Consider the following 11,625-nt stretch of genomic DNA (forward strand, 5'->3'; position numbering starts at 1 on the left):
TGAAATGTGCATGTACTGTAGGCTATGCAGATGTAGGATCTTAATTTGATCACTCTTTTGATGCTGAGAATTTTCCTGCGCAATGCGTATGAGCTTCGGGATTTACATAAATTACTGAGGTTATATTAACAGTTTCCTACTTTTCATGTAGCCTCATTTTGACCAGCTAATAACTTAACCACCAATCAAGCAACATTATGGACCAAACGTTCAAATCCTGTTGCTGCAGGATTATTTTGCTGCGACAATACAGGTCAAATGAATATCCTACACKTGTAGACCTACCTAACTCGACAATGAACAAAACATATTAAGGAACCCGGAATGCAAGAGCTAAATCTTAATGTTTATCTATGTAAACTGACAAACTTACCGATCCTGCTATGTGCTAGAAAGGCCTGCCTTTGAAGTTACAGCAGGAAGCCCCGCTGGAGAGGGTTATCAAAAACTTCCAACGCCATTCATGCTTCATCCAACTGTATTTAAAAATATATATATATTTAACCTTTATTTACCTAGTCAGTTAAGAACAAATTCTTATTTCAAATGATGGCCTACTACGGCCAAAACCTAACACGGGTGACGCTTGGCCAATTGTGCGCTGCCCTATGGGACTCCCAATCACGGCCAGTTGTGATACAGCCTGGAATCAAACCAGGGTCTGTAGGGACGCCTCTAGCACTGYGATGCAGTGCCTTAGACTGCTGCGCCACTCGGGAGCCCATGAAAACTCAATAAGGTTATGTTCCCCATAGACCAAATGTAATGGTGCATTCAAGGGAACTCGGAACTTGGACAAAACAAGCTCCGACTGAGAAAAATTGTTTTGAACGGTCATCCAACAATTACAAGTTGGAAATTCGGGCATCATCTAATGCCATGTTTAAGACAACATGGAACTCAAAAACTCAAAAAGACATTTTCAACTTGGAAACTTGTTGTAGAAAGTTGAGGCCCAAGTTTCCCACTTGGGAAATTTCAGAATCAACCAAGGAAGCTCTACGCAAATAACTTAGGTTAATTTTAACTCAGAGGTTCTGAGTTTCTGAATTGTCTTAAACGCAACACTAGAGCTCTGACTTCTCCGACCTGAAGATAAAATAAAATAAAAATGTATTGGTCACATGCACATATTAAGCATATGTTAATGCGAGTGTAGCGAAATGCTTGTGCTTCTAGTTCCGACAGTGCAGTAATATCTAACAAGTAATCTAACAATTCCCAACAACTACCTAATACACACAAATCTAACAAGTAATCTAAGAATTCCCAAACAACTACCTAATACACACAAATCTAAAGGGGTAAATGAGAATATGTACATATAAGTAAATGGATGAGCGATGGCCGAGCGGCATAGGCAAGGTGCAGTAGATGGTATAAAATACGATATATACAGTTGAAGTCGGAAGTTTACATACACCTTAGCCAAATACATTTAAACTCAGTTTTTCTCAATTCCTGACATTTAATCCTAATAAAAATTCCCTGTCTTAGGTCAGTTAGGATCACCACTTTATTTTAAGAATGTGAAATGTCAGAATAATAGTAGAGAGAATTATTTATTTCAGCTTTTATTTCTTTCATCACATTCCCAGTGGGTCAGAAGTTTACATTAACTCAATTAGTATTTGGTAGCATTGCCTTTAAATTGTTTAACTTGGGTCAAACGTTTTGGGTAGCCTTTCACAAACTTCCCACAATAAGTTGGGTAAATTTTGGCCCATTCCTCCTGACAAGGCTGGTGTAAATGAGTCAGGTTTGTAGGCCTACTTGCTCGCACATGCTTTTTCAGTTCTGCCCACAAATTTTCTATAGGATTGAGGTCAGGGCTTTGTGATGGCCACTCCAATACCTTGACTTTGTAGTCCTTAAGCCATTTTGCCACAACTTTGGAAGTATGCTTGGGATCATTGTCCATTTGGAAGACCCATTTGTGACCAAGCTTTAACTTCCTGGCGGATGTCTTGAGATGTTGCTTCAATATAGAATTTTCCATCCACATGATGCCATCTATTTTGTGAAGTACACCAGTCCTTCCTGCAGCAAAGCACCCCCATAACATGATGCTGCCACCCCCGTGCTTCACGGTTGGGATGGTGTTCTTCGGCTTGCAAGCCTCCCCCTTTTTCCTCCAAATGTAACGATGGTCATTATGGCCAAACAGAAAATAATGCACAGGAGGCTGGTGAGCGGTGGAAGGCTCATAATAATGTCTGGAATGGAGTGTTATCAAACACATGAAAACCATGTGTTTGATACCATTCAATTCATTCTGTTCCAGCCATTACTATGACCCCGTCCTCCCCCATTATGGTTCCACTTTTGATCCCAATGTGATAATGATGGCAAAGGCAAACAAACAAAAATGGCACAAAAGTGATCCATTAAAAATGATAAATGAAATGATATATTGATACAAATTCCAAACAAAACGGTAGATAAACACAGTTGAAACCTGTGTCTCTGCTTGGCATCTATCACAGTCTATCAGTATCACTTTGCTGGTGCAATACAGGTAACTTACCAGGTATCACAATAAACAAATATAAGGTTTTTTAAATGTATTTTATTTACATTCCATACACAATTTCAGCACATTTTATTTTCTATCAAAGTGGCTATAAATTTATTTAAAAGATTTCTCTGCTGTCTGAATGCTAAGAAAACGTGTACAAATAAATGCATGTCATTTTCACCTTGAATATTTAAAACCACAGGGGGGAGATGTGCTCAGACTTGATCATGTGCATCTGTCTACGTGCTTTACAACTCATATCGTGCTTTACAACTCATATCACCTCTGGTCAGACAGACGGTGCTCACAAGCACCTTGGAACTCTGTCAGTAACAGGTGAGACAGACAGCATCTATTGACCTGTTGCCTTATAGGATAGACCTACACAGATTAAGGATTTACTATACAGAATAAGAATTGATACCGAATGGAATTTGAAAAACAAAATGAAGTTTGGATTGATTCAGATTATGAGGAAGAGGAAACAGGTGAGTTTCTCTCTATTTCTTGTTTTGGATCAGTGTTTCTATGGTTTCTGATGAAGGTTATTCCCCTCAGGAGTTTAAAGGAAATTCCAAKTAGAGAAGTTAAGCTTGTCTTTACTATCAGGTTTATTTATTTATGGGAATTTCATTTCCCATGCTTCCTGGATTGAAATACTGTATGAGGACCATAATTCTCAAAAGGAGTTAAGAACAACCGTGTTATCTACTATAAGAAGTATAAGGCCCTCATCCTGACACCCACATGTTTCTCTCTCCCAGGTGATTCCTCTGATCGGCTGCATGGTATTGTCTACTGCTGGAGCCATCTTTGCCTCCCTCTACTTCCTATTTACAAAGAATGATGTCATGTGAGATTTGATGTATACTATTTAATATGGATTATATTTGTTTGTCTTGCTATTTGTTTTGTTTCTAGTAATGTGAACTACAAGTACTAACCTGACATTTAAAACAACTTTTATCTAAAGGGAATTTGGTTATCAGTCTCTGACAGGTCTGCCGGTCTTTTACTTTCTCATTTGATAAAAGACCAACCCTGGCATTGCAGGCAGGGATATATTCTGTTTTAATAATTTGTCTTCAACTTTCTTTCAGTTTAAATAAAAGTAGAAACCCTGAACCCTGGGAGGGAGTGGACTCATCTAAACCACAGAAGGTGATTTATAACATTATAAGCACTATTTCTATGTCTATTTCTGTCCTCTCTACGTTGGCATTGGCATCAGTAGCCATTTGTGTCAGTGGTTCCTTCTCTATTCTGCTTAGTCACACAAACAGAGCAGCATTGCCAAGTATAACTATAACTCACTCATCGTGGGCAGGATGTATCTATCCCATTTTAACTGTCATCTAAACGTKATTTAAACTGTAATCTACACGTCTGTATTCATGGGTTATTCTCTGCATGGGTACCTATTGGTGAAGGAGGCAGGCGCCAGTAGTGTTACATGATGGGTGATTCATTGACTGTGGATGTAGTGAGAAGCTAGCAGTGTTGGGGAAGCTACTCTGAAAATAAAGTTTACCAAGCTACCAATTACTTCATACTGAAAGAAGTTAAGCTACTCTAATGCTACCCCTGTGAAAAATATAGTTTACTTAACTAAAGCTGCGTTGAAAAAGTAGTTCACTACATCGTAACTACTTCGTGAAAAATTATCATATGTAAATCTGAAAATTATAGGTATGTAATTTAGCCTATTAAACACAAAAATTATGTTTCAAGTGAGAGTTAGGTAAGTCTTATTCTGAAAAGGAAAGGAAATGATTGCTTACTTCACCCATATTTAATTTTCTTTCTGCAAATAAAGTAGTTTGTAGTTCCAGTAGTCAGCTACACCACTACATGGTAAAGAAGTAGTGTGTAGTTCCAGTAGTGCCACTACACCCACTACATGGTAAAGAGAAGTAGTGTGTAGTTTTTCTTTTCCAGTAGTCAGCTACACCACTACACTGGTAAAGAAGTAGTGTGTAGTTCTCAGTAGTTAACTACACCATACATGGTAAAGAAGTAGTGTGTAGTTCCAGTAGTTAGCTACATCACCACATGGTAAAGAAGTAGTGTGTAGTTCCAGTAGTCAGCTACACCACTAATGGTAAAAAGTAGTGTGTAGTTCCAGTAGTCAGCTACACCACTACATGGTAAAGAAGTAGTGGCAGTTCCAGTAGTCAGCTACACACACTACATGGAAGAAGTAGTGTGGTAGTTCCAGTAGTCAGCTACACCACTACATGGTAAAGAGTTGTGTAGTTCCAGTAGTCAGCTACACCACTACATGGTAAAGAAGTAGTGTGTAGTTCCAGTAGTCAGCTACACCACTACATGGTAAAACAGTTGTTATCTACTTAATAAAGAAATCTAAATAGACAAAGTACATGTAGTTCAGTTCTCCCCAACACTGGAAGCTAACAGGGTTGGTATCAATTCCATTTCAATTCAGTCAATTCAGGAAACTGACATTCTAATCAAGCAATGAGGAAAAATGTCATTTTGCATTGTGAATTGACCAAATGTAAATGGAATTGACCCCAACCATGGTTAGTATTTGTAGTAAAATGTGATCAGTAGTGGTGCTTGTTGTTGTACGTGTTGCTGTTGTTCCTATTCTGAAGCTGGTCACTATCAACCAGAAGCGGAGGCCGATTGAAGAACTGGAACAGGTGAAGAGCATGACCAAGTGATCTCGCAAGTGCGGGCTCTCTTTCTCTCTCTCTCGCTCTCTCTCTCCACCCTCTCCCTTTCCCCTCCCCCTCCATCCTGATTGGGAGCCCACCAAGTTGCCTGCGTCCCCTTCCATCAGTCGAGCGGAATCATTTCTACACAGACTAGATTCTCTGATCCTGCAGTACATTTGTACTGCACTATAGCTGACTATAAGTGTGACCAAAGCTATTTGTTTGTGAAACATAATGTATGTGTGAGGGTGAAATAAGTTATTGCAATTGAAAATGGGCATGGCTCGTGTTATTAATGATTAATGAGGAGTGTGTGCCTGTGTGATCCAATCTAAAGCAATGGCTGTAGGATGACAATGCCACCATCAGAAAAATTGCTTTAATAAAACAAAGGTGGTCCTTCCAGCTAAATATATTGTACTATAATAATGCACTGATAGTTCCTTCAGAAAGTATTCATACCCCTTGACTTAAGCAACATTTTGTTGTGTTACAGCCTGAATTAAAATGTAAATTAATAACTTCCCCATGCCCAAACGGATATTCAATATCTGCTTTTTATAATTTTTACCTCTCTACCAATAGGTGTCCTTATTTGCGAGGCATTGGAAAACCTACCTGGTATTTGTGGTTGTATCTGTTTTTGAAATTCAGTGCTCGGGACCTTACAGATAATTGTATGTGTAGGGTACAGAAAATCATGTTTAACACTATTATTGCACACAGAGTGAGTCCATGCAACTTATTATGTGAATTGTTTAGCAAATTTCAGCTTTTCATGTTTTATTCATTTGTAAAATTTTCATACAACAAAATTCCACTTTAAAATGATATGTGTGTAGGCCAGTGACAAAAAATATATACATTTTATAAATGTTTAATTCAGCCTGTAACACAACAAAATGTGGAGAAAGTCAAGGGGTGTGAATACTTTCTGAAGGCACTGTATTATCTTATTATAAAATAATTGTTTAAGGAAAACAACCATGACCACTGATCTGACCTATGACCCCTAAAATGCCGATACTGCACTCTGCCTTTGTATGACCTTCAACAACTAAACTCATCAAAAAAAGAAACGTCCTCTCACTATTCAACTGCGTTTATTTTCAGCAAACTTAACATGTGTAAATATTTGTATGAAAATAACAAGATTCAACAACTGAGAAATAAACTGAACAAGTTCCACAGACATGTGAACAGAAATTGAACAATGTCTCCCTGAACAAAGGGGGGGTCAAAATCAAAATTAACAGTCAGTATCTGGTGTGGCCACCAGCTGCATTAAGTACTGCAGTGCATCTCCTCTTCATGGACTGCACCAGATTTGCCAGTTCTTGCTGTGAGATGTTACCCCACTCTTCCACCAAGGTACCTGCAAGTTCCCGGACATTTCTGGGGGTAATGGCCCTAGCTCTCACCCTCCGATCCAACAGGTCCCAGACGTGCTCAATGGGATTGAGATCCAGGCTCTTCGCTGGCCATGGCAGAACACTAACATTCCTGTCTTGAAGGAAATCACGCACAGAACGAGCAGTATGGCTGGTGGCATTGTCATGCTGGAGGGTCATGTCAGGATGAGCCTGCAGGAAGGGTACCACATGAGGTAGGACGATGTCTTTCCTGTAACACACAGCGTTGAGATTGCCTGCAATGACAACAAGCTCAGTCCGATGATGCTGTGACACACCGCCCCAGACCATGATGGACCCCTTACCTCCAAATCAATCCCGCTCCAGAGTACAGGCCTCGGTGTAACGCTCATTCCTTCGACGATAAACGCGAATCCGACCGTCACCCCTGGTGAGACAAAACCTCGACTCGTCAGTGAAGAGCACTTTTTGCTAGTTCTGTCTGGTCTAGCGARGGTGGGTTTYTGCCCATAGGCGACGTTGTTGCCAGTGATGTCTGGTGAGGACCTGCCTTACAACAGGCCTACAAGCCCTCAGTCCAGCCTCTCTCAGCCTATTGTGGACAGTCTGAGCAATGATGGAGGGATTGTTCGTTCCTGGTGTAACTCGGGCAGTTGTTGTTGCCATCCTGTACCTGTCCTGCAGGTGTGATGTTCAGATGTACGATCCTGTGCAGGTGTTGTTACACGTGGTCTGTCACTGCGAGGACGATCAGCTGTCCGTCCTGTCTCCCTGTAGCACTGTCTTAGGCTTCTCACAGTACGGACATTGCAATTTATTGCCCTGGCCACATCTGCAGTCCTCATGCCTCCTTGTAGCATGCCTAAGGCACGTTCACGCAGATGAGCAGGGACCCTGGGCATCTTTCTTTTGGTGTTTTTCAGAGTCAGTAGAAAGGCCTCTTTAGTGCCCTAAGTTTTCATAACTGTGACCTTAATTGCCTACCGTCTGTAAGCTGTTAGTATCTTAACAACCGTTCCACGGGTGCATGCTCATTAATTGTTTATGGTTCATTGAAAAAGCATGGGAAACAGTGTTTAAACCCTTTAAAATGAAGATCTGTGAAGTTATTTTGGATTTTTACGAATTATCTTTGAAAGACAGGGTCCTGAAAAGGGGACGTTTCTTTATTTTCTGAGTTTATATTGGTAATGCAAAAGCAAAGTGCACTATCTAAAAATCTAAATGTGTTTATCCAACTTTCTTGGCTTTCTCATAGTGTGTGTGTGTAAGGGCGTCATGATTGGGATAGCCTGAACTCAGGGCCCGATGGAATATCAAGGCAAATACAGTAACAGTAATGAAAACATGGTGGAACAAAGCCAGAGTGCACTTAGTAACTTCATTTACTGCTATTTGCCTTGGTTTTTACTTGGATTTTGTAGTTACAGCAAATTTGACCCAAGATAAACCGATACTACAAAGCCTGATTTCAGTTTTAACTCAATTTTGACCAAAWGTGTAGTTACTGCTCTTTTCAATTGTAATGTTTTTTTGTCCATTGTGTATTTCCGTTTGCAGAATGTTTAGATAAAGCCTGGAATAAAAGAAAAAGGGATACCTAGCATTACAAATATTTAGCTTCTATATGTGGTAAATGGCACATGTGTACAGTATATAGATTGTGTATAGGCTTGTCTCCCATAGTGGGTTCAAATGCCTTCTGGTTCTTTTTTTCTGTATTTCTTTATCTGTATATGTTATGTATGTATGTATGTATGTATGTATGTATGTATGTATGTATGTATGTATGTATGTATGTATGTATGTATGTATGTATGTATGTATGTATGTATGTATGTATGTATGTATGTATGTATGTATGTATGTATGTACAGTACCAGGCAAACGTTTGGACACACCTACTCATTCAAGGGTTTTCTTTATTTTTCTATTTTCTACATTGTTGAATAATAATGAAGACATCAACACTATGAGATAACACATATGGAATCATGTAGTAATCAAAAAAGTGTTAAACAAATCTAAATATATTTTAGATTTTAGATTCTTCAAAGTAGCAACCCTTTGCCTTGATGACAGATTTGCACACTATTGGCATTCTCTCAACCAGCTTCACCTGGAATTATTTTCCAACAGTCTTGAAGGAGTACCCACATATGCTGAGCACTTGGCTGCTTTTCCTTCACTCTGCAGTCCAACTCAATTAGGTTGAGGTCGGTGATGGTGGATAAAAAAGTGGCCTTTTATTGTCCCCAGCACAACGTGCACCTGTGTAATGATCATGCTAGTTTAATCAGTTTCTTGATWTGCCACACCTATCAGGTGGATGGATTATCTTAGCAAAGGAGAAATGCTCACAAACAGGAATGTAAACAAATTTATACACAAAGTTTGAGATAAATAAGCTTTTTGTGCATATAGAACATTTCTGGGATTTTTTATTTCAGCTCATGAAACATGGGACCAACACTTTACATGTTGCGTTTATATTTTTGTTCAGTGTAGTTGAAAACTATGTATTTGCTTGGTGTCTATCAATGACTGACTGCACCATATTCATTTGCTGGTCCAATACAGGTAACCACCAGGTGTCACAAGAAACAAAATAGAAAAGTTTTCTAAACATATTTATTTTCCCTAAATAATAGTCTCTTCACATTCCATCAATTTAAACACATTTTATTTTCTATCAAAATGGTTCTAGCAATTATATTTACTTGAAAGAGTTCTCTGCTTTCGAGGTGCTCAGAAAACATGCAACAGAAATGCACTTGGCATTTTCACCTTGAACATTTGAAACCACCGGGGGCGATGCGCTCACACTCACAGAGGAAAGTTGATCAACCGCCGGCTCAATTGAAACACTGTGAAGGATTTCGATAGCGAATATATCTACGTGCTTTACAAGTCGTATCACCTCTGGTCGGATAGTAGCCTACTTCAATAGATGATCAGGATGCTCTGCTCACAAGGACCTTGGGACTCTGGCGGCAGCAGGTGAGACAGACAGCATCTACTGTATAGACCTGTTGCCTTATAGGATGGACCTACACAGAAAAAGATTTGCTAGACAGKATAATACTTTTTACCAAATTAATATTCGACTCAATCATTTAAAACAATGCTATGTGTTTTCTTTTAAATACCTGAAGGGAATTTGAAAATTAAAATGTAGTATGGATTTATTCAGATGCTGAGGAAGAGGAAAGAGGGGAGTTTCTCTCTATTTCTTGTTTTGGATCAGTGTTTCTATGGTTTCTGATGAAGGTTATTCGTTCTTCCTATCCTAGCAAGGTTATTCCCTTCAAGAGTTTAAATTAAATTCCAAATAAATCATTTAAGTTGTATTTATTTATGGGAATTCCATTTCCCTTGCTTCCTGAATTAAAATATGTAGACCCCAATTCTCAAATGGTGTTAAGACCAACCATGCAATCCACGTATAAGAGTATAAGGTCCTTATCCTGACAGCTACATGTTTCTCTCCCCCAGCTGATCCTCTGATTGGCTTTGTGGCATTGGCTGCTGTAGGAGTCACCTGTGCCTCCCTCTACTTCCTATTTACAAAGAATGATGTCATGTGAGATTTTATGTATTTTATCATGTATTTGCTGTACATTTTTAGGGCTGATTTCCTGGACCCAAATAAACCTAGTACTGTACAAAGCATTTTTGTGGAGATTCTCAAATTAGTATTTTTAGTCCAGGGTAAGATTTAATCTYGGTCTGGGGAATCTACATTTTTTGTTATTGCATGCGCATTATATTTCCTTGTCTGACTATTTCATTGTGTTTCTAGTAATGGGTATGATTAGAAACTTGAAGTACTAACCTGGTATGATCTCGCTTTAACTGTAGCCCCATGCTGATTTCCACATTTGTTTATCAGTCTCTGACAGGCCTGCCCCTTTAACTTTATATTTTGATAAAGACAAACCCTGGCATAGCAGGCAGAGATATATTCTGTTTTAATAATTTCTCTAACTTTCTTTCAGTTGAAATAAAAGCACAAACCCTGAACCCTGGGAGAGACTGGGCCCATCTAAACCACGGAAGGTGATTGATAACATTATAAACACTTTTTATGTCTGTCTATTTCTTACCTATCTATGTTGGTATTGACATTTCTTGCTTTTTTTGGCTTAATTAGTGTGCTGTGTATGCTTTACATTATAAACACTCTTCATATGCCTCGTTATTTCTGATAGAGGACCACTCTAAATTGATATTGATATTGGTATTGAGACCACTCTGTGGTTAACGTTATGGGTATAGGTTGTGTGCCAATGCAGTGGTTCCTCCTCTATTCTGCTGAGTCACACAACAGAGAAACGTTGCCAAGTAGGACTATAACTTACCACAAAGGGCTGGGCACCCATCGGTGGGCGGGACGTCTCCTATTTCTACTGTCATCTAAAAGTAATTTAATCTGTTATCTAAACATCTGTATTCACAGTTGATTCTTTGCATGGGGACCTATTGATAAAGGAGGCAGATGCAGTAGGGATGATTTGCTGCCCTGTGGGATTGATTGACTGTGGATGTAGTATGAAGCTAGCAGGGTTGGTGTCAATTCCATTTCAATTTTGTCAATTCAGGAAGTTGACTGAAAGCCCTTGTGTGAAACAAATCGTATGTGTGTGTGAAATAATAATTATTGCAATAAAACATCACCATTGCTCGTGTTATTAATGAGGAGTGTCTACATGTAGTTAAGTACGTCCATTCTGGTGGTTGTTTTCAAAAACTTGTGTCACCAACTATCATCAAGGTAACTTTATCACAGATCTGTCTGGCTTGTCTCTGTCCCCAGAAGTGTGTCTGATGGAAACATTAACCTGTGTAACGAAAGCCCTTGTGCCAAACTGTCCATAAGGTGACATCATAGTTCTGTCTGGCTTCTGTCTGTGTCCCAAACTGTCAGTCTAGAATTAGTATTCAGAAAACATTATCGGCAATGCATTGTCTTGACTGATGGAACAGTCCTAATGCACCAGACTGGGCTGCTTGGAGCCAATCCCNTTGCATGCGCATTATATTTCCTTGTCTG

The 11,625-nt window shown here is 39.2% G+C and overlaps 1 protein-coding gene across 3 annotated transcripts; it reads left to right on the forward strand.

Annotated features, from left to right (window-relative positions):
• Window positions 1-2,775: 2,775 nt before the first annotated feature.
• On the forward strand, window positions 2,776-8,176 carry LOC111980935 (normal mucosa of esophagus-specific gene 1 protein). 3 transcript variants are annotated; one of them, XM_024011995.2, is made up of 4 exons: window positions 2,776-3,006; window positions 3,283-3,371; window positions 3,619-3,679; window positions 5,137-8,176. In XM_024011995.2, exons 1-4 carry the CDS (start codon window positions 2,965-2,967, stop codon window positions 5,203-5,205), a joined length of 261 nt encoding a protein of 86 aa, XP_023867763.1. In that variant the 5' UTR covers window positions 2,776-2,964; the 3' UTR covers window positions 5,206-8,176. The 3 variants fall into 3 exon arrangements, with proteins under 3 accessions (XP_023867763.1, XP_023867773.1, XP_023867783.1); XM_024012005.2 differs by having other exon boundaries at window positions 5,155-8,176; XM_024012015.2 differs by having other exon boundaries at window positions 5,158-8,176.
• The last annotated feature ends 3,449 nt before the right edge of the window (window positions 8,177-11,625 follow it).

The sequence above is a fragment of the Salvelinus sp. IW2-2015 genome, linkage group LG3 (assembly GCF_002910315.2).
Source record: "Salvelinus sp. IW2-2015 linkage group LG3, ASM291031v2, whole genome shotgun sequence".
Classification (NCBI taxonomy): domain Eukaryota; kingdom Metazoa; phylum Chordata; class Actinopteri; order Salmoniformes; family Salmonidae; genus Salvelinus; species Salvelinus sp. IW2-2015.